Source organism: Megascapheus bottae, chromosome X, assembly GCF_031878675.1.
Source record: "Megascapheus bottae isolate mThoBot1 chromosome X, mThoBot2.hap1, whole genome shotgun sequence".
In the NCBI taxonomy this organism is placed as follows: domain Eukaryota; kingdom Metazoa; phylum Chordata; class Mammalia; order Rodentia; family Geomyidae; genus Megascapheus; species Megascapheus bottae.
The window spans coordinates 75,747,871-75,772,301 of NC_143547.1; the positions used below are offsets into that span (position 1 = coordinate 75,747,871).

General features: G+C 38.2%; 1 protein-coding gene across 2 annotated transcripts in view; it reads right to left on the reverse strand.

Annotated features, from left to right (window-relative positions):
- The window catches only part of Amot (angiomotin), a 66,846-nt gene that overhangs the window by 13,659 nt on the left and 28,756 nt on the right, over positions 1–24,431 (reverse strand). For both annotated transcript variants that reach the window (XM_090327034.1, XM_090327033.1), the window contains exons 6-10: positions 22,767–22,911; positions 21,530–21,622; positions 16,931–17,076; positions 2,826–2,975; positions 1,757–1,947 (exon numbers count right to left, since the gene is read on the reverse strand). In XM_090327034.1, coding sequence (XP_090183160.1) covers positions 1,757–1,947; positions 2,826–2,975; positions 16,931–17,076; positions 21,530–21,622; positions 22,767–22,911 — 725 coding nt within the window. The remainder of the gene's footprint in view (positions 1–1,756; positions 1,948–2,825; positions 2,976–16,930; positions 17,077–21,529; positions 21,623–22,766; positions 22,912–24,431) is intronic.

Below are 24,431 nucleotides of genomic sequence, written 5' to 3' on the forward strand. Positions count from 1 at the left end.
GAATTTTATGGCATGTGAAAAAGGCACAGTCTAGGTCTAAAATATTTCTTAGTGGTAGATGTTCCTATGAGTGCGAACAGGCTTTGTTTTAAATGTGTTAAATCAAAAGAATACATAATTTACTCAAAACAGGAATTTAAAGGAACTCAATTTAAGTCTTCTGATAGCTATTGCCTTAAACAGAAGTGCAGTTGCTAATGTCTTTACACAAAGTCCCTCCCTTGCTTTTCTGAATTTTGCCTCGGAATCTATTCTGAAGTCTACACCAAGAATCTCTGTTTTCTAACATTTTCAGCCTTAGGAATTCTATCATTCTAACCATTTCCAAAGAAAACAAATTCCCTGTGTCTCTCTAGTTCTCAATAAAAACTGTTTTCACTATTCAGAATAACTTCTGAACAAATGCTGGGCACAGATGTTTCCATGGGAACTTGTGGGCAACATGACACTTCAAATCTGCCTGTGAATCTTATGACCACACTGGTATGTACTTAGCAGGCCTTTCTCAGGAAATAAATTCAGGGAATCTTTAGACAAGGAATATGACAAAATCAAGCCATAGGCAACTACAGCTTGTATAAAAGATGTAAAGGGGCCAGGAGTTTGGCCTAGTGGTAGAGTGCTTGCCTAACATGCACGAAGACCCGGGTTCAATTCCTTGGTACCACATACTTAGAAAAAGCCAGAAGTGGTGCTGAGGCTCAAGTGGTAGAGCTCTAGCCTAGAGAAAAATGCAAGGACAGTGCTTAGGCCCTGAGCTTGAGCCCAGGACTGGCAAAAAAAGATGTAAAGTATATCAGGAATCAGGCTGATCACACTAGAGGTAAAAGAACCTTTCTCGAACAATCAGGGGCAAGTTTAGAAAGCATCAGGTCTGTTCTTAAGCAGTTATATCCTGCTATTTAATTTAGTACAAGGACCCCAAAAGAAACATATCATCATCCTGTCCACATACCCATACCCCAGCCCACAAAGTCTAGAAAGTCATTCTAGGTTCTACTCATTTGGTGTATGTGGGAGAATGTTACAAACAACATAGTCGTTTTAGTAACTTTCTTGAGATAAATATGTCTGGGTGAAATATTCCATAGTCTGCCTTCATACTCAATGCCTGATCAAGTCAACATAATCAGCTGACTTGAGTTTCTTTCCCTTCCCTTCATTTCCTCCTTCTTCCTCTCTTCTATTCTCCTTTCTTTTTTCTCTCAGCTGACAGTTATGAGGAGCAGTAAGACAAACTACACACAAGCAATTGTTTCCTCCAAAGACTAACCATTAATTTTTATAATATGAAAAGGGGGAAAATAAGAAACCCCAAACAAAACTGCTCTTGTCACTCTCTCCCCCACACCAGATGGGATGGCACTGCTTACACAGAGAACGCACCCTGCAAATATAGACCTTCTCAAAGGGCAACAGTGGATTCATGTTCAGCACAGCTTTTGACATGCCCAGAATGAGCCAGAGCTATCAAATGGCAGCAGGCACTTGGGTGACATTTGATTCCAGAGTGGCATTTTTTCAGGGGAGGGTTTTCACTCCAGTTTTGGGGTTAGACAATATGGCTGAAAGGACATATGGCTCCTGAGAAGATATGGAAAATTATAGAAAATGAAATTCAAGAAGAAAAATAGAATATTAAAGAAAACCAAGTTCCTAGGAAACACAGGAATTGGTTACCTATCTGGAATCCTCAATCTCACTATTCCAAGAAGTGGTCCTTATTCAAGTAGTAGTCCTTCTGCAAACTGCTTACCTCTGAGCAGCCACAGTTGCAGCAGCATCCAGAGCAAAATGTCTCATCACGTTCTCCTCCAAATACTTCTGCTCCCACTTAGTCATATCAGCTTCCAGGGCCAGAATTCTCTCCTCCTTCTCCCGAAGGAGCTCCATAAGTGCAGCAGCATTGTATTCTGAAACATTGGTGGGCGGAGAGCTGCCTTGGCGCTATTGTAGGATATACAAAGGCACCTTCATTAATGAGAATACAATTACAGAAGTCCCATTTGATGAGAGTACTATACAAGTTACTTTACATTGGGTTTTTTGGGGGGGCAGGTCAGTTTTGTTTATCAGTTTTTGGAATGCTAAGGGTAGGGGCCAGTGTTTCAAGCATGCTGGCAAGTACTCTGCCACTGAACTACATCCTTAGACCTTAGTTTTGGGTATTAGTTCACAAAGAAGTAAGGGGAATTCAGACATTCTCCTCCAGATACAAGATCAGGGCTTGAAAAATGACTTCTTGATCAGAAAAAAGCCCTACCATAACAAACTGTCATACTGCTTGTTTGGAAAGTGACTTCACGGGGTAAAATTTACCAACTTTGCCTGCAAGCATAGGCTGGATATAAGAGAAAAGGAACTTTAGAAAGCTAGGATTTAGTTCCTGGCTTTCCCTTTACTTCTGTATTCTTTAGTAACTTGTGCAGCCTTCTTTGGGTCTTGATTTTACTTCCTCTAAACCCAAGGCCATAGGGTTTCTAAATATCATTCCTAATACCAAGATATCTAAGAGTCCACTTCTTATAGAGTCTCCTGTTTTGGTTCATGTGAAAATAAAATGGTTGAAGATCTTAAATATTAAGGTCCTTTCTATGATAGGAAGCTAAACAAGGAAGTGGACTTCACACTTACCATGGACAAGTACTTTAGAGTCAGATCAGAGAGGACAAAAATTTTAAGGAGAAGTAAACATTTGCTTTTTTGTGTTCATGCTAAATGCCAAATTAAAAAATAAGCAACCGGACTGAAAATTTTACCTCCATTCTTTCCTAACATCCTTCCCCCTCCCCCTGATCCCCCCTTTCTCCTAAAGTTTTCCATACCTGCTGAATTCGGAGGGCTTCCAGTTCCCTCTCCAGTCTTGTTCGGAGTCTGTGTTCCAGCTGTTCCCGTTTCTCGCATGCTGCCTGGAGCTGCACAAGGGCCTGCTGCATCTTTTCCACCTTATCTACGTACACTTGCTTCTTTTTCAGCTAGATGTATAGGTTGAGAGAGTTTCAAGATGGAAAGACAAAAACAGTCATCCATTTGTCCCCCAAATCCAGCCTCAGTTTTAGACCTCTTCTTGTCCCTGAGTCCAACTCCAAAAAGAATGAACACTGAGCTGTGATGAGATACAGACTGCCTTGTATTTCTTATAAACACTATGAAGTGGAATAGAAATGGAGGACCTTTTTAATTTCTTCCGTCTACCTCATTTCTATGCAGTGTTCTTCCCCAAGTGTACATTGCACAATACAGTGTCTTAAAGGGTAATTTTTTTCTTTTTCGCATACAGATGCTCTCATCTCTGTTCTTCTTCAATCTGAATCAAAATATTCTGGACAGAAGTATGTCAGATTTTATTTCTTACATTAGAAAAGAGAAAAAAGGAGGAAGAAGAGGTTCTCTAGAGAGAAAGGTTTAACTTGGTGTATCTCCTTTTACATATTCTTTTTTTTTGCCAGTCCTAGGCTAGACCTCTGGGCCTGAGCACTGTCCTTGAGTGTTCTCAAGGCTAGTGCTCTACCAATTGAGCCATAACATCTTATTCCAGCATTTTCTGTATATGTGGTAACAAGGAATCGAACCCAGGGCATCATGCATGCTAGGCAAACACTCAACTACTAGGCCATGCTCCCGGCCTATATACTCTCTTATTTATATGTATGTGTGAGGGAAGAGTAGGTCACTGAAAGAATAAGGAGGATAGAATTGTCTTTTTGAAGACTGTTCCTGGTAATTACCCAATGTAACCCATCACTTCTCTCCTAAAAAGTTTCTTTTTCAGTGCATCTGACATGCATCAAAATGTTTTCAGTTTTCTTTCTTTTAGTTTTGTGTCAGTATTTAAACTATCTAGAACTCAAGGTCTTGCACTGCATGCTTGGCTTGTTTGCTTAAGGCTGGTGCTCTACCACTTGAGCTACACGTACACTTTTGGCTTAATGGTTAATTGAAGATAAGAGTCTCTGGCTTTGGGCTGGTTTCAAGACATGATCCTCAGATCTCCACCTTCTGAGTTATCAGGATTATAAGCCATTAGCACACAGTTTCCTTTTCTTATTAGTTAGCACTGTTCTACTTATCCCTTAGGAAAAATGCTATACGTAACTGGTGACTTCTCTCTCACAAACCCAAGATGATTCTGGACTGTACAGTTTCTCAAGGACTAAGATCAATCAATCACATCTAAAACCATGCAAGTAAAAACTAATTCATCCTCTTTGCAGATTTGTAAGACATATCTCAAAATAAAAGCACAGGCAATGGGGACTATTACTTCTATTGGTATACCCTTGTAATTGAAGCAGAAGATAAATGACACCCTAAGAATGACTCTTCAAGAATATATTGTAGGCAGCCAAGAAGATAGGGGAAAGGGCAGCCTTCCCACTTTTCTAGCAAAGGGGAAGGTTCTGTCTGTTATAGTATTTTTAGAGTACTTTTGATACGATAAATCAACCAGTGGTCTTTTTCTAAAGCAAAAATTCTTCCAAAATGGGCATGCTATCATCATTGCTGTTTTTATTGAAATCTAAAGTTATAGATCTGATCCAGAATTTTTCAACAAATCACTTAAGTCCTTGAGCTGCCTGTGTAGAGGCCAGTGCAATTTCATTATGCCAGAATTGCTGACAGCAATTTGATTGAGGCTAAGCTAACAAGACCAATCTAACTCTCCCAGTGCAGAAACCAGGGAATTCCTTCACATAGTCCAAATCACTACTCTAGAATTTCTAGTCCAATAGCACCGGCATTCACTGCTAGGGAGAAAATCTTTGTCAAAAAAGTAAAATGCTCTATTTCCCCCTCAATTTGAATTGCTGAACTTTCTTCCATGGAAGAAAATCTATTTTATATTTCCCCACCAGACCATTGGTATGCTTTAACCAATGTGACTGAGAAACACACACATTATAAATGATTTTGGATATGTTTCTTAAGGTTTCCTTTAATTCTATGCTTTATTCAATATTACCTTGTAAACCAGGCAATGAAACATACAAAAATATCACTATAACTCTTTCAAGCTCAAACCTTTCTTTTTGAGGATATTTGTATTTGTAATACAGTGACTAGGGTAACTAAAACTTTTAGGTTGTATATGTCTGTTCCTATTCAGGTAACGGGTGCCTGTTCCTATGTAACAAGTTTTGCATAACTGAAGAGCAGGGGAAACATTCTCTACCCTTCAACTTTGGGGTTCCATAATCCTCATGAGCCATTTAAAGTCAAATGTACTTATTTGTGAATCACTCTGAAAACCCTAAGGGAACAGTGCATTGTTAACACAGTGAATGTTAACTATAATTATGAAGGCTTACACCAGTAATACTTAAAGGCAATTAAATTAAACTTAGCATGCAGTTTCTGCCTTGATGGTGAAGTACTGCAATGTAAGCTCAGAAAAATAATGAGTCCATGATCCTATATATTCATATACCCTTGATGTTCTTGAGAAAGGAACTCTAAATACCCTAGCAAAAACACTCTGAGCAAAAGAAGTCATTGACTCCACCGGCTCCAAGGGAAAAGCAATAAAAGCCCAAGGAGGTCTGAGTTGGCTGAGGATAGGGGTGCAGAGAGGACAAATTCCACACCTTCAGCAAAAATGCTCAGGAACCAAATCCCAGGCTCTCCCTGACTTCAAGATTCAGGACATACACACATAAAGAAAATACATCACATTTTGAAAAATGACCTCCTTGTAAATGATTAATTCCTGGATATGTCAGAATAGAAAACAACAATTCTTGGATGTAAAAGTTTTAAGCTTATAGATGTCATCAAAAATGTCAGCGATAGGGGCCAGGAGTTTGGCCTAGTGGTTAAAGTGCTTGCCTAGCATGCATGAAGACCCGGGTTTGATTCCTCGGTACCACATATAGAAAAAAAGCCGGAAGTGGTGCTGAGGCTCAAGTGGTAGAGCTCTAGCCTTGAGAAAGTCAGAGGACAGTGCTCAGGCCCTGAGCTCAAGCCCAGGACTGACAAAAATAATGTCAGCCATCTTCTAAATTCCGTATTCATCTACATATAGAAAAGAACAAAGATCAATGCGGTTTAACTCCACTATTACCCTGCATTTTATAATCTTCACATCTAACATTATTGTGATAAATACCCTTTTCTTCTCTGCTTTTTCTACAACTCTATCTATAGTGCTCATTTCCTTAATGATATCAGTATTTACAACATCCAAGTCCCCAAATTACTCACCCCAAGCACTTAAGAGTCAATACTTAGAGCACCCAAGCCCCCAATTTTCCATTGTTATTAGAAATGTTGGTGATTCCTTCTTGTGTGAAAAAAGAGACCATAGAGTAAATTGGTTAAGGTCCTGAATTACAGCCTTCAAATACACAAGTCCAAATCCTTTCTTCCTCACTATGTAACTTGAAAGAAGTTACTTAAATCTCTGAGCTTATTTCTCTCCCCAAAACTTACTCATTCATCAGTAGCAAGGACAGGAGAATAATGGATTTCTGGTAAGGATCAAATAACACATGATATGCTTATTAGTGTGTGTGGTACAAAAATACTCAGAGGTTTTTTTCCCCCTTGGAGGAAAAAGTGAACACAAAGTCAGACATTATTTTAATACTCTCAACTGTGAACATCCAGTCTAAATGGCATTAAGGCAGCTCTCATTATCTTACTAGCCCTGTATGATCACACCACTGTTTAATTATATCCTTAAACTATAGCCACTCTTCTTCAGAAAATACTAGGCCTCAAACTGTTTGTGCAATGAAGCTGAAGATAGCCTTATAGAACAAAGACATTCACTAGCCATACAATAAAGGCCACCAGAAAATTAGAAGCAACAGTTGAACAGCTATAAAGACAGCATACATAGTCTCTCAAAAATGATATGAGTTGGGTGATACTCTACCTGTGGTAAAAGTTTCTAAAGGCTCGTAGAGAAACATTCTCCTTCCCTCTTTTCCTCCCTTCTTTCCTGTGTCAATATTTCTCTCTAAATCTCTCCTTTTCCCTTTCCTCTCTCTCACATACATGCATATCAAACATTCAATGAAAGGTAAAGCAAGAAGGTATCAACAAAGAAAGCTGGATTCTAATTCAACATATGCTATTAGTGGTCACTTGTTTCCCTGTTTTCAGTCTCTATCTGTAAAAAAAAAAAAAAGGTTTTCAGGGATCAGGAAACAAATATGGCCTGGAGCAGGCCAGATGTAGGCAAGCTCATTGATTTTCATCATGTTAATGGCTGATTTCCAGACAAAATGACAGAGTGGAGACAGCAGTTGCAACAGAAACTACATGACCCAAGAAATTTTTTAAAAAATCAGAACTATCTCCTATCTGATCCCTTACAGAAAAAAAATTCCAACCCCTGGAGGCCTTGAAACCTGTTTTAGTATAGTGTTTCATAGAGAAAGTTAAGGGGCCATTATGATGGGTAGGTTGAATAAAAATAACTCTACTAGTATGTAGTAGACTTCTGTATAAAACTGCAAAAATGATTGCTGTGTACATTATTCATCCTTGTGTTGCTTTCCTAAAGAATGGACCTCCTCTCCCCACATTTGGATCACCACTTTACCTTACTTCATCATCTCTTTATTGTTGTTTTGAGACTAAATCTTAAGCATATAATCTAGGCTCACCCCAGTTTTCAATCCTCTTGCCTCAGACTCTCCAGTGCTAGGGTTACAGGCATACCTAGCTATCTATTTTTCATTATGTATACATTATTGTGATTAATATAACTTAAAGTTTCTAAGTAACCTTTGATATTTTATCCCTCATTGCCTTTGGACATAATATTCTGGCTCTCAGGAATGGCTTGTATTAGTAGGTTTTAAGAAGTAAATAAATAATGCTCTCAGATAAATAGAGTCTTAGACGACCTCTAAAGGTTTGGGACTTTTTTAGTTTGTGTGTACATGCACATATATGTGCACACATAAATACCTATGTGCAGTTAGGAACTTAGATGAGCTAAATGAGCTAAAACACATATATATGCTCTCCATAGGGTCAAAAAATATTTATTTTCCCATGTCTTTAGTATTAAAAGAAAGGAAGGTTCACTTGAAAAGTTTCCAAAGCCACAGTAGTGGCTCAAGTCTTCATGTGGAAAATGAGTTTTCAGAACCATCAATTTGTCACTCTGGGTTTCTAATCAAGACCTATACCCATGAGCGTTTAGAAGAAGCCAAGTAAATCAATCATTTCAACCAAATTCCCCCTAGAAATTCAGTGAATGGAGGAAATAATTCTACTTAACTCTTCTTACAAAATGCCAACTTTCAAAAGCTTGCCTAATATTCCCTGTCCTTGCTTTCCTCATGTTTATGTTCTTGCTGGGAGTGTAGCTTAGTGGTAGAGTGCCTGCCTAACAAGCACAAAGCCCTGGGTTCAATTCCTCAATATCACATACACAGAAAAAGTTGATAATGGTGCTGTGATTTACATGTTCTTCCCTACCACAACCCTATTGTACCCTAAAAGTCCAGTCTATAATAAGTTGCTTTGTGCCTTATACTAATGGTTCTCAAGTGAAGGTCCCTTCCCACAGGGGTATTTAGCATTGTGTACAGACATGTTTAGTTATGACAGCTGAGGGTGGGTTGCAGCTACTAGTGTATAGAAGCGAGGAATGTTACTAGACATCCTATAGTATACAGGACTGCCCTTACCTATCAAAGATTTATCCAGTCCAAAATATCGATTCTATTATACATGATAAACCATATTCAACATTTAAACAAATACTGGATAACTCCCTCATGCCACAATTTTAACAATTATATGCATTCGTATTTTCTTGCATTTACAGTGTCTTTAGACACAAACTTCTAAAGTACTACAAGATTTTTTTCATTCTGAAGTTTGATAAGTTTTTATCTTTCTGTCACGTCATTATTTTGATAGTGTAGTCAGAAGCATCACTTACTTCCAGTTCTTTAGACTCCAGATCATGCAATTATTGTGCTTCCCTCTTTCTTTGGTCCACCATATTCAACATATTTCTATGTCTAAATTCTAACTATGATCTCTACTGGTGTCTCATTCTCTTACCTTTTCATAGCCAGCATAATTGAAAAGCCCTTATTTACCACTAAATTGCTATAACAACCTAAATGTGCACACAATTTTCAATCTATGGACAGCTGCTCCACACTTTTCATCATATCACATCTTGGCACTATATTGTTTAAGAATAAAACATACATGCTAACCATCCATTCCATTCGAGTATCAACTAGATGTAAGGCTCATTTATACCTCCTCTATACTTCTATAGAGACCACTGATACTCTCTTTCCTATCTCAAACCAATGAATGTGTTAATTCACCACTCGACCTATTGTCATTGCCCCTTGTTCAGATTAGGTAAGAGGCTCTTTATTTTTTTTTTAAGAGGCTCTTTAAAATGCCTTTTCCAATGCCCTATGTTCCTACTGCCTCAAAACTCCATCATGTATACTACAAGTTTTATTAGTTTGATACTTTATACTTTCTCAAACAAAGCATTCAATTCTCCAGTACCTTGTCCTTGAATGTTCTTACCTCTTTCTAATTGCTGATTGTTCCGCAACTTCTCATCATGTTTATACTACAATCATTTTGTGATACTTATTTGTGAAAGAATTCATGAATTTATTCACCATATATTTTCAGAATATTTATTATTATAACAAGTCCTATTCTACATCTAAAAGCAGGAGTAATATAGTGTGAACAAGCCAAAGACCAATGTCTGTTTGAGGCCAGAATCTCTTAAGCCATTTAAAGGACAGACTCCATTTTCCTTAGCAATGCTCATATTCTAGTCCTAGTTCAGTGAATGCTATGTCCTTGAAGATCATTTAATGCTAACTAACAACTGTTACATGCAATAATAAAAATGAAAATGCTGGGGTCGGGGTTTGGCCTAGTGGTAGACTGCTTGCCTGGCATGCACGAAGACCCGGGTTTGATTCCTCGGTACCATATATATAGAAAAAAGCCGGAAGTGGTGCTGAGGCTCAGGCAGTAGAGCTCTAGCCTTGAGAAAGTCCAAGGACAGTGCTCATGCCCTGAGCTCAAGCCCAGGACTGGCAAAAAAAATGAAAATGCTGTGTTAGTGCTATAGCCAAGACACTACAAATATAAACACCTTCATGAATGTATTTATTTTACTTGATAAAGTCAAGATAAGATTTCCAGTCATTCAAATTCTAGGTGAATTTTCAAAAAAAAAAGTTTCGAATCATTCATATTTTAAGTGAATTTTCAAAACGGGATCAAAATTGAAAGAAAGAACTATAGAGGATGGGAGCCAATTGAAGAACAGGACAAATTCTCTTGAGCCCAATCAATCATACTTTTCCATTGCCCTTCTGCAATAATTTGAACCCATTCCCAAGCAATTGGAAGATCCCTTATTCCCTTTCTGACTCAGGAAAATCTGATCCCTGAAAATGAATACCACGTGATGGCATCTTTTCCTTCAATCCAACAACTGTGGGTGTCTTTCAAACTTACTTTTAAAAAAGATGGCTATTCCATATAACGAATGATTGTTGTCCTTTATGTACTATGTTATCTCTCATCTCCTTTGCTGTCCCTTGGGTATCTCACATTGTTACAGTATCTCACTTTGTTATCTGATATATTGAATTTATTTGTATTTGGTCATTTGAAATTTGATAGGGAAGGGGGGAAAACTAAGACGGGTGGGGGGGTGGGGGGATAATGGGTACCAAGACATGTGAAAGGGTATCAATGTATGTGAATTAATGCACTTTCTATCTGGCAAATATCATGTAACCCTTTTATTAATTACAATAAAAATATTTAAAAAAAATAAAAAAGATGGCTATATACAAAATTACTTCTAGTACCTATTTGTCTCTAATTTGTCTCAACTATTTGCAAAGAAGTGACATTAACTTTCCCATTTATTTGCTGGTAGAAAAAGAATAGGGTTATATATCTTGTGTTTTCTTAGATTTATCACTGACTGTATTACCTAATTCCTCTTCATTTAAATGCCCTAATTTGTGGAAAGATAAAACTTGCAGGATTCCTATGAGGGATTCCTATGAGATACACAATATATCTGTAAATAGTTTAAAAGGTTAAAAAAGTTTTAAAAAAGTTTAAAAAATACTGAAAAATTCATAGGGGGAAAAGCAAGCACACTAGCCACCTAAATACCAAATATAAAGATGCTTTGCTCAAAAAAATGTTAATATTATGGAATTAAGTTCACTGTCCTCATTATGTCTGAATTGCCTGTTCCCTTTTACTATTCACAATTGACAGTGCTATTTAATAAATATCACAAATAAAGTATACTTCCTTTGCTTTTCTCCCTCATGGCGATTTTAGTTTGAGTTGATTTAGTCTTACCCAAGTGACCCTGGATCCAAATAAGGGTTCATGCTGAAGCAAGTTGGTAACATTACCCTGGTATTAGCAGGCTATCTCTGTCCATTGCCAAGAGGCTATGGTCCACTGGTGGATATTATAAGAACAGAACAGTAAAAAGCCATCTCTTAAAAAGTTGCTACCTACCTCAGGACTGGAGGTCAGGTTATGAAGATGATAAAAGAGAAATGAGAGTTTCTATCTTGGGAATTTAAAAAAACTAGAAACAGAAATAACTGAGCTTGGACAAGTCACTCCTGTTTTTTAACACATTGGATAAAGCAATAACTACTATAAAGAAAATACATAGTTACAAATATGGGAAAAGTCATCTTCTGATGAAATACCCTTGAACAACCTGGAATTATATATTCACCCAGTCACCCAGGAGAAAGGGAAGGTTAGTTAAGGGAAGGGGAGGGACGGGAAAGGAAGGGAAGGGAAGAGATGAAAAAGAAGGAAAGGGAAGAGATGGAAAAAGAAGGAAAGGAAAGAGATGGAAAAAGAAGGAAAGGGAAGGTAAGAGAAGGGAAGGCAGGAAAAGAAGGAAGGACCACACCAATGTCCAATGGAAATAGAAAAACAAAAAGACTTTTATTTTTTTGGTTGGTCATGGGGCTTGAACTCTGAGCTTGGACATTGTCCCTGAGCTCTTCAGCTCAAGGCTACTGACTGACACCTTGAGCCACAGCCCTACTTTCCATTTTTCTAGTGGTTAATTGGAGATAGGCATATCACAGACTTTAGTGCCCGGACTGGCTTTGAACCATGATCCTCTGATCTTAGCCTCCTGAGTAGCTATGATTACAGGCATGAGCCACTGCGCCTGGCTCAAAAACATTAGTCTTAAAAACTGTGGAAATGGGCTAGGAGTTTGGCCTAGTGGTAGTGTGCTTGCCTAGCATGTACAAAGACCCAGGTTCGATTCCTCGGTACCACATACATAGAAAAGCCAGAAGTGGTCAGAAGTGGTGCTGTGGCTCAAGTGGTCAAGTGCGAAGCCTTGAGGAAAGCCCAAGGATGTGCTCAGTCCCTGAGCTTAAGCTCTAAGACTGGCCAAAAAAAGAGAAAGCTCAGAGAAAAAATAAAGACAACAAATAGAAGCAGTAACAAATAAGCTACATATTAACTGAACTATATTAAGAATTATTTTAAAAGTCAATTATCTACATATATATATATATATATAAAAGCCTGAGAATATCTGAGTGGGTATAAAAACAAGACCCAGCTAGAATTTTCTCTTGATAGGGATGGAAGATTGAATTCAGGATACACTCCCCTTGCAACTCAAGTCTCTTATGTAAAGTTCACTGAATTTGCATATGGCCTGCTAGCCTTGACAAAGCCCAAGGACAGTGCTGAGGCACCGGGTTCAAGCCTCAGGACTTGCACAAAATTGTGGAAATGATGTAAAATAGAACAAAATTACCTACATAATGTCTAAATCACCACCCTCACCACCACAGCCACTGCAATTCAGTAATGAACACTTATGCTCCTTCTTCGTGAATCTATATAGCTTCCATTCTAGCCTAAAATCAAAGAACAAGGCTCACCAGCCCTTTCTGCTGGCCCTCTCTCATTCTGCTCTATTGCTTCCAGTGCACTCAACTCACTAGCAGGCCACCCGCAGCATCTTCCCTCTTTGATCTTGCCAAGCCCATTTTCCCACCATTCTTGAAACAATTACCCAAGCGATGGCTTCAATGCTGGATTCTCATAAGACTGCAGCCAGCCAGAAGCCTGTGCTGCCCTCAGCCTTGTGAGAGAATATGCCAGGCATCAGTGGAAATTCTCCAGTGAGGTTAAATTGGTAGGGGGTCAGGAAGTTCTGAATGAGAGACTACCATGGTTGCTGTAGGGCATAATTCTTTTGACTTGGAGCTTAATGAGCCTCCACTTCAATAGGACCTACGTGTCCTGAAAGATAAGAACCAGGAGGACAGAAAGGCCCCATTTACCTCATCTGGCTGCCTTGCTGCACAGGCTGCTGATGGGTGTCCAGGCATGGATCACAGGGACTCACCAAGAAAATAGGTCTAGTTATCAACCATCCTCCCCCAACAAGATATGTTCATCGATATCAACAACATGTGCACTAGGAAAGACTCTGCAAAAAACCTGAAAGAGTTGATTTAAGGAGAAAAGTTTTCTGTGCACCTGATGAAACATTTCTGCCTAGAGCTTAGGGCACAGTGATTACAGAGAACCTCAGGCAATATATTTAATGGGATTAGAAAGATGCCTTGAGTTTCAGGGTATGCATCTCAATGAATGCCCAAGCTCTTGTAACATTAAAGTAGTATAATCCTTCCTTGATCAAAGAGACTATTACCTGAGTGATCCTGAACTTAGAAAGCTGAAAAAACACTCTTCAACAAAAGGCTTATTTGGAGAAACTTCCCCTAATTAGGATTTACTAAGTATACTCATGTTTACCCAGGAAGAATACTACTCCTGAAGTAAAAGAAACGTTCATGAACATATTTTTGTGCCATAACCACTGTACATTTACACATGACAAAAGGAAATCAGGTAAAATATATCTCTGTCTTCAAGCACTGGACTTCCTTCAGCCATCTCTACCTTGAGCAATTTTACTTATGAATACCTTTCATGGATTAAAGGTGTTCAAATTTTGTAAGAAACCACACCAAACAATGTTTACCAGATCTGTTCAGAGTTACAAATACCTCATGTTCCATACTTAGAAATTTTTACCCCCATAGGACTGAGATGAAATGGATATGAATCAAAGCACAGAAAAGAAAGTTTTCCTTTGAACAAGATAGGAGAGATAGGACAAATACTATGTATAAACAAGTCAATCCAGATTTGATAGGAGGAAAAAATAAGAATCCCATTTTCTAAGCAAAAGAAAAATAAGAATTGATTTTTTCTGAGATATATTACCACAAGCTTAAACTGGTTTTGTTGTCAAAATGGAAGACATTATGGGGCCTGTGATGCTGCTGGATAAAGAAGACATTATCTTGTTCTATCAAGTAATGTTTCTACCTTGTTTAGCAATAGCAACTTAGAAATTCCTGATCCCATGTGAATGTGTTGGATGTACACTGGAAACAATAATTGAAAGGCCAATGGACACCATTTACTCAATTCTATCCAATATTTAGGACTTGTTAAAATAGTAAAGCTAAATGTTTTGGGGGAAAATCCCTGAGAAACTACTGAAAATCTCTTCAATGAATGCTCAGAAAAGACTCAGAGGACTGAAGCAAGTGATATTCACTAAGAACTACAAATGAATCGCTTCTTACATACATATTATTTCCATGCTTAACAACCAATTATCTCTTACAGAGTATATATCCTCAGAAACTCAAGTCAAGAAGGTTGCAGACTCTGGTCCCAGTTTCCTTCCACTGAAGGATACACCAATAGTAGAGGTAGAAACTCAAACTGCCAGAGGCCAGGGTGGGGAGTGTAGGGATAGTAAGGGGGAGTGTAGTTAACACTATATTACATAATTCAAAATAGAAGAGTTGATGGTGAATGTTTTCATCACAAGGAAATGCTAAATCTTTCAGATGATGGATTACCTAAGTTCACTAAATTGATCAATACATAATATGTGAAATATTTCAGAATGTCACAGTGTATCCCACAATGATGTACAACTATTATCTGCCAATAAAACACTAGCATAAAAAAGATATAGAGGTTTCTAAATCTGAACTGGCGCCCACGTTTGCTTTTTGGGAATTTAACCAAAGGATGATTCAGACCTGGATACAGGCAGCAGGGACCAAGGAAAGAAGAGTTATGAGATACCAGTTTTATTCCTGGATCTACCCAAGAGTGGCCACGTGATTATGTACAGATACATCTCAACAGCTCTCTTAGTGTCCTTAGCTCTAAAAACACATACAGTTTTTAATGTAGTTGTAATTTTTCCTGGAGTTCTTTTGCAAACAATAAGAGTTTAATGTATGAGGTATAAAGACATCACACAAATACAAAGGCTTCTTCATTTTCAATGAAGCAACCTACTTATTTCTGAGACAGTGATGTGAAGATCTGGGCTCTTGCCTGATATTTTTAACACATCAGGTTAAACAAGCTGAAGTGAACATTTATGCAAATCAGGCTAAAGGATATCATAGGATATATGTCACTCCTCTTGGTAAGTTATGATCTCATCATCCAACTCCAATAAGCTTTTCAGCACTTAGAAGGAAAGCAGAGGGAATTTGTAAGTCAGGAGATCTAGAACTGGGAATATTCTTATGTGGAACAGAAATCAGAAAACTAATAAAAGCAGGAAAGACACCTTACATACAATAGCTATTTGGTATTAACACTTGTCAGGTTCATAAAGCTTTCAAGTTAGAATGTAGACTCTTCTTTCCCTTAAAAGAATTCAAATTGTAAAGTAGAATTTAGTATGATATGACTGTTTCAACCAAGTTACACTTTAGCATCAACATTTGCTAGGGTATACCCATTCCCAGATGTTCAAAAGTTCTAAGAGTTGGTTGTACTTCACTATGATGACAACCGACATGCAAGATTAATTAATCACAACCCAGCAATAAAGTTCTCTCTATTTCACATGAATACACTTTAGTGTTGCAATTGAGTAACATCTACATGGAGACTAATCAGATACATATTTAATTATAAGCTTACTATTTTGAAGGCTCTTGTATTTGTAAAGAGAAGGCTCCATTCTGATACATTACTACTTGTCAAATTCTCCCCCACTACATAATTACATTCTAAAAACTAGTCTTTAAGCCACAATAATGATCTTGGCCAGTGTATTGTTTTCTTGTAACTGTGAATTGGGTCATATCTTGTCCCAGACTTCCCAAGACTGCTTTTATTTCCAAATAAATCTGCCAAATCCAAATGCTAAAGGGTGGCAGTCAAGATGGATATTTGTTCTATTATGGGACGAACTTCCCACTGAGTATAGGAGCAAAGGGCTATTCTAATTGCAAGGTACTTGCAGCACTATCAACTATGTGGATTCATTTTCTAATTCTTCTAAAATAAAGCTTTTAAAGATTGGTAATGAAGACATTCTGTTTATCCATCTATTTATGTAACTACCCAACTACATGCCTGCTGATGTGCCTACCTATATCCCTACCTACCTGTCACAGGCTTAAAGCAGGGCTAGGTACCAGTAAGGTTAGCTTATACAAATGAGCAAATGGAAACTGTCCCAACTGTGGAGATTTCCTATTCTGGAGCAAAATAAAAGAAACTATCATCCTCGGTACCACATACATAGAAAAAAGCCAGAAGTGGTGCTGAGGTTCAAGTGGTAGAGCTCTAGCCTTGAGAAAGACCAAGGACAGTGCTCAGGCCCTGAGTTCAAGCCCAGGACTGGCAAAAAAAAGAAACTATCAGAGAGGACAAATGAAATCAGAATTCATTCACATCAGCAAAACTGTAACTTACAGTAAATACAATGCCACAAACCTTCCTACTTGCAAGAGCATACAAGCTGCCAATTTCCCAGCATGAGAAGCACAGTACCCTTCATTACTCAGCTCATTGACCCTTAGGCTATCTGAAGAAACCATACCTCTTCTTCCAGCTTTACCACCTTGGCCTGGGCATTACTCAGTGCCTGGTCTCGGATTTCAATGTGTCGTCTTTGGTCCTCGTTGGTAGAACGGGCAGTGGCCAGCTCCACTTCCAGCTTCTCCTTCTCCCGCAAGCTTTCTTTATCTGTCAGAACATGACATGTCAATACTGCCATCTTGGAGCTGGCTCAAAGCCTTCACTGAGGAAAAGTGATGAAATGGACATATTTTATACATATACATATGTATACATATAAATGTACATATGTATATATGCCTATATCCATGTGTGTACATAGCCTACTCTTCTGCATACATATATACATACATACATATATGCATGCAAACCAATCAAAAGAGAACATAAGCTCCTTTTCTCAACTTTTCTTTATTCAAAATATTCTTGCCCTGGAAAAAGAGCAATCAAAGGCAATAAAAATTTCCCCCATCTTTTTCCCTCATTTTATAAATAAATTGGAGAAAGAGAAAGGAACAGATACAAATCAAACACCTGACTGAAGTGGTATTTCTTTTATGAGAATATTCAATGTCAATGTTCGTATGAATTGACCTACCAAAATGGTTAAATAAATATTATAGCCCAAATCTGTTCTACAAAGTTTAAAGAGTACTGTGGCTTTAATTCCTGCCTTGCTTTGACTTTGTTGACTTGAACATGGAAGTTATTTCAAGTGCCACCTTTGTCTTAAAGCTGAATAATAGAACATCTGGTTTCCAATTTGGCAGAAAGACTTTAGAGTTCTTAAATGTCTATCCTAACAATGTCCAAAAAACTTAACTGAAAAAAGAAATCAACAACCCTACTTAGATTCATCAGCAAAGTGATTTCAGAAGGCAAACCTGTCCTCAAAATTGGAGAGATAGACAGATATATAGGAAGAATTACAATTTATGTCATTAGGGTAAATAGGGAGAATCACAGTTTAGGTGATTAGAATCCCAGGAACAGAAACCAGGGAAAACAGCAACAGGCTTGAACCAAAAATGTAATTAATGAATTGGTGCAGCCTCAGTATGGACAAGCCTGAGAGATCGGTGATTAGTCCACCAAGATCCAGTGATGGTAGAACTTCGTGCTTTGCTGAGTTTAGCCTCCAGGAGCTCACAGTAATGATCAGAGAAAAATACCTCTGTGTTATCAACAGGCAGGCCGGAGAAAGGATAAGGATACCATTTTAAAAAAAGATACCACTACCTTCAGTTCTTAGCAAGACATGCCCCAAGAAAACTATTTAACCAGAACCTAATCTATTGAATTTTTTTCAGACCTTAAGTAGCCTGGGGGAAGGGTAACACCCAGCTACAGCCTTTTCAAGCCTGCATGTGGGAAAAAGAAAACTCAAAGCTGACTATTGTCTGAGCACCCCATACTACCCAAGGGGAAGAAAAACTGAGAAAGTACTGGTAAAGCTCACAGTCAAGATGCAGAAGGCCTCTGAAAGATTGAGATCTCATCATAGTACTAGAGAACACACTACCTTTTCTCTCCCTATCCCATATCATACCACACTGTAGAGAAGAACTATTTTCCAAACCATACAAGGCAGATATTATTCAAATACCTACATACACAATTCCTCTTACCATATACACCATGCCTATAACTCATTAATGACAAAATAAGGCAATACAAAGTACACAATCTGAAGATAGAGCAAGTATCAGAACCTTAGAAGATAAATTCAAAACAACCACAATTAACATGTTAAGCGTTTTTTCCATGGGAAAACTAAGGACAGATGAGTGAATAGGATAGAGATCTGAAAATTTTAAGAAATTTCTAAAATAGAATTTTATAGTCAAAATTAAAACTAGCCTGTAATCCTAAGTACTCAGGAGGCTGAGATCTGAGGAGCTGGTTCAAAGCCAGCTCAGGCACTAAATACTCCATGAGATTCTTATTCTCAATTAATCTCTAGAAAATGGGAAGTGGTGCTGTGGCTCAAGGGATAGGGTGGTAGCCTTGAGCAGAAGACCTCAAGGACAACACCCATGCCCAGAGTTCAAATCCCACGACCAACCTCCCCAAAAATAAACTAAGCCTTTTATTTAATATGCAATATTTCAAAAAAAATTAAACAAGAACAAATTTCCTTAAATAAAAGAAACTTTAGAAAATATGATGAAACTAAAGGAACTTAGATTAATAACAATGTACAGCTTCATAAGATGCCTTCCATTGAAATGAGACAGGTTCTTATATTGATTTTTAGAATGAGATGGTAGTCGCCAAACCATTAAGGGAAACAATTCTGTATTTTTAAATCTACAGCCACAGTGGACCACTGTATATGTGTATCCCTTACCATTTTAGGTTTTTCCCTCTTACTAGGTAAAACCTCACACTAAAAGCTCAAATGGGGCCAAGAGTTTGGCCTAGTAGTAGAGGGCTTGCCTAGCATGTGCGAAGACACTGGTTCGATTCCTCCGTACCACATACATAGAAAAAAAAAAGGCAGAAGTGGTGCTATTGCTCAAGTGGTAGAGCTCTAGCCTTGAGAAATCAGTGCTCAGGCCCTGATCTCAAGACTGGGACTGGCAAAAAAAAAAAAAAAAAACACCTCAAATGGGAAACGGTTGTGGTAGAACCTTCTATGGGCTAGTTTTGTTTTACTATCCACTTTGACTTTATGTACATCTGAATAAATATACCTTAAAAAGAAATGAACATTTGTTGAATACTAACCATATACCAGGTATTGTACTAAGTTAATCCTCAGAACAAGCAAAAGGCAATTATAATTTTCTTCTTCAATTACTGTATGAGGAAAGACACTTGAAGAATATGACTAAGTTGCACAAGGTCCCACCCATTCCATTATACTCAACTGCATTCTAGGTTGATTTGATTAAGATTCTCTGGAATTGTAGGAGCTTGCTTTCCGAGATAGCTTAATAACAAAGTCTTTGTTTCTTCCTGCCACAGTTGAGACCTTGAGGGTCTTATCAATGTCCAAAGTCAAAAGAAAGAAAGGGGCAGAGTCATATTCTCTTCCCTACTTAGTTCTAACTACTCACAGACTTTCCTCATGAAGTTTGATGTAGTAAATCACCATATTTTATTAAACACCCATGACAGAGCACCTAGGACACCCCAAATACCCTATGTACAAAGAAATGAGTTTAAGCTAGCAGATTCAAGGCAAGAATCCCTATGCTTTTGCTTCATGATAGGAAAGTGCTACCCTCATTCTGGTCCTGGGGCAACTGCCACATCACAAATGCAACTTTACAACAATTCACCCTAGGCAATGATGACATCAGAACAACATTTTTGGTTCTAATCTAAGACTACTGAAAAGGGAGCAGACTTATTAAAAAGAGGAAGAAAAATATCAGTTCCAGATGAAAGATCAATACAGAAACCCAGGTAGAGAGGCAAATACTGTAACAGAAAAGAAATCAAACCTGTGAAAGCTACCTGAAATCTGTATGGAATGACTTGAAAGGGTCATTGGGCATCCCAGCAAAAATGGAAGACAAGTCCTTGCCAAGTAAGACTTAGCAAGAGGCACAGTGAGGAAGGCTGGGGGCAGGGGAAATCAACTTCAGACATTTGCAGAAATGAGAGCAGTTCATCTGTTTCCCCTAACTCATTCTCCCTGTGGACTCAAACCAGTATGAAGTTTTTATTGATGCTTTTATTACAGTAATTGGAAAGAATTGGGTATTGTCTGTCTGGGTGGAGTCCATTAGTGACTCGATAAAGAAGAGGATTAATTCATTGTTACAGTCCTAGATGTATTTTCAGACAAAGGAAACACTATAATGAGGAAGACACAGCTCTTCCCTGCTGCATACCAACTAACTCTACCATCAGAATCACTAATTCAGGCCATAGAAGTGCATCACCCCCAACCCTTGCAGTCTGCCAATGTATAATGATGTCATACAATACTAAGGGCTTAACTAAGGCAGCCCTGGCTACAGGTTGGAGATTCCAAACACATCAACAGGCTTGTATATTTATCCCATGCCTACCAGAGCTAACTTATGTAACCATCTAAGGAAATTCCTTCATTGCGAGAGAACCCACATAGACTAATACCTTTTCTTCAGCTAGCCATAATAATAGCAAGAACTCCAAGGGGTTTCTCTGACTTATGCAGAGAGAGCTCTGTGATATGGCTAGATGTTGACACAAGCTGCCATCTTGACTTAAGAGGAAAGGAACAGAAGCTTCCAACTTCATGCATGAATAATGGGAAAAAATCGAGATGACATTCTGTTCTCTCTGTCCTTAAAAGCTAAAGAGAACTGTGTAATCTTTTATCTGACCTCACTGCCAGGTATCAAGATATTCATCCCAGCTGGGTGGGTGCAGTAGCTCACGCCTGTAATTCTAGCTACTCAGGAGGCTGAGACTTAAGGATCAAGGTTCAAAGCCAGCCAGGGCACAAAAGGGCCTGAGACTCTTATCTCCAATAAAACATTAGAAAATGGGAAGTGGGGCTGGACTTAAGAGTAGGGCAGTAGCCTTGAGCTAAAGAGCTCAGGGACAGCTCCCAGGCCTATTTCAAGCCCCATGACCCCCCCCCCACACACACACACAAGATATTCATCCCAGGTAGACTTACTTTTTGCAAAAAGTTGAGAAATGGTTTTCCTTGTGTCTTCTGATCCTTCATACTCCTTCTCTGCAAGCTGCTTGTTGGCAGTCTCTAAACGCTCTGTGGAATTTGGAGACAATCAATAGGGCCTTAAATGAAAACTTCCAAGCACATGGTGTTTGCCATAAATACTGACCTTTTGCAAAACAAACCAGTATCTTCTTGTCAAATTAAGGTGAATGACACAAAGTTCGATCTACAAATGTGAATCTCAAAACAAGACAAGAATATTGCAGGAATGAAATAAGTAGTATTAATACTGTTAGTCCTAAGTACAGAACTTGAACTTTCAACAAAAGAATCCACCCCTCACATTAATTAAAGAAAAAAGAGTAACTATTATTAAGAAATTCTTAAAGGCTAGGAGGGTGGCCTAGTGGTAGAGTGCCTGCCTAGCATACATGAAGTCCTAGGTTTGATTCCTCATTACCAAAAATACAGAAAAGCCCAGAAGTGGTGCTGTGGCTCAAGTGGTAGAGCTCTAGCCTTGAGAAAGCCCAAGGACAGTGCCCAGGCCCTGAGTTTAAGCCCCAGGACTGGGGGAAAAAGTTCTTAAAATGTCATTTTACTATGTTAGGGATCATGGCAGCATCTACTCTAGGACCTTTGATTTTATAGATAAAATAATTAAAATTTAAGATAGTAAATAGGCCGCATCACTATTTTAAAGCTTTCACAAGCAAAAAGCATACCTGACAGATCTATAAAGGAAGAAAGGCTGTAAAAAAATGGGAAGTGGGCAAGTGGGTCCAAGCTTCCCCAAGTAGGGATGCTAATTACCTGACTAGAAAGCCAGTCATGTCTAACCTCCACTTAGATTAAAATCTTGAAACTGTTATCTCAGTGACACCCACACACACACACACACACACACACAAACACACACACACACACACACACACACACACACAGGCGTGTGCATGTATGCATTTACCTACTGTCCCACAGCCCCCCTGGCCCATCATTCTGGTATAGGTCCTATAATTTTCTGACTATACCAATGGGTTTAAACAAACCCAAAGAGACTGACTCCTTTCTCAGCCTATTACTACTTTGCAACTATCTCAAAAATACAAAGTCAAAAGTTTGTTATGGTGTTCTATGTAATTTCAGATCTCAAGGTTTGGAGCAAGAGGACCCTGAGTTTGAGGCCAGCTTAGTCTATACAAAAGAACTACATAGTAAAGCCCTTTTGTTCTCTCACCTCTCAGATCCCTATTAAAGTCATGCATTCTCCGAATCTCGCCCTCCAGCTTATTCCTCATGGCTTTCTCCAGAGCTTCTCTTTTGGAGGAAGACTTCACAAGGTTCTCATATGCCTCCGAGACACGCTGGATTTCTGTCTCCACCTTAACATAAAAAAGAAAGACGGTGATGATGGTAGAAGGTTGATGGAGAAGATAGTCTGGAAACATGCACAATCTCAGCAACACTTTCTCCCACAGCTTACAGATGGCCAGGCCTCAAGCATAACACAGCAGAAAAGAGTTTCAAAGACTTCCCAAGTTCAATCACTAGCTCAGCAAATTAACTCACTATTTCATGAGGTTTCTTCAGGATAGGCTATTGTTCTACCGGTCTTGCACTACCTATTTATATAGGTACCACTTTCAAAAAAAAAGTGATAAGATAGCATAAACTTCATAAGTAGAATTATAAATTATTTCTGAAATCAAAGTTATTAACTTTGAAAATTTTAACACCATTGTACATTGCAAGCAGAAACATTTCAGAGCATTCAAAGAGCTTTCACATGCTCATTTCAATTTTCCCTGGACAAGAAAGTGAAAGTAAAATTGCCTTTTCCTAGAGTAAGTCAGAAGAAGAGATAATCTGTAAAAATTTTGAAACTTTAGTGTCATGAAATATAATTTGATTCAACATTTTAACAACATTTAAGCAAGGACCAAGTATTATTAAGAACTGGTTAAAGCATTGTGGAGTATGGAAATATGATGCATAGTTATATTATTCTTACCCTCAAGGAGCTTTGAATATATTCAAGTCAAAGAATAGAAGTCACTATATACCAAAAAATTATTTATTTGGCATAAGGGATTATAATAGAGGGAGGTGACTTCGATCTGGATACAGTGTATGAATGTACAAAATGACACCGTTCTTTTCCTTTACAACTAATGTATGTTTATACAAATCATAAAAAAAGAACTAATAGTACTATAAATCACAGAGAAGAAATACATGTTATTCATGGTTGGAGAAGGAAAGGAAAATGATTTCAGGGAGAGTTGGCATTTAGAATCACATCCTCAATGTTGGATCAGATATCAATGGACAGAGGTGAGAGGAAGGGTGTTCTATTCTATTCTGAGTGAGCAAATACATTCCCAGAATGATTAGTAGTCTCATTTTGTAGGCAGAGAGAAGCTAGAGAAATATGGCTATGAAGATAGATGGAGTCGGACCAATGAAAGGTTTTCATGTGAGGCATTTGAACTTCATACCATAGTCACTGGGAAAACAGTACAGAATTTTTAGCTCAAATGATTAGAGTTGTGTTTTATGACATCCCTGTAGATTTTGTAAAATATGCTATAAAAGGTCTTTGCCTAAAATCAGCTAGAAAACAAGAAAATAGACTCCAGAGTCTTTCTCTAAGCAGTAGAGCTCTACTGTACACATAAAATCCAAAGATTATTTGCATATTATTTCTAGGAGACAAACCCATGGCCTATTAAGCAATTTTCAAATTAAGCTTGACTCTTGCAAACATTCTGAATTTTTTCCAAGTTTTCTACTATTGTCTTTGTGGTACTTTGTGGAGAGAAATACCAGGCACTCAGTGAAAAATTGGGAGAAAGGTAAGGTTACCAAACAACTCAGATTCTACTGGCCCCCATCTTTAAAA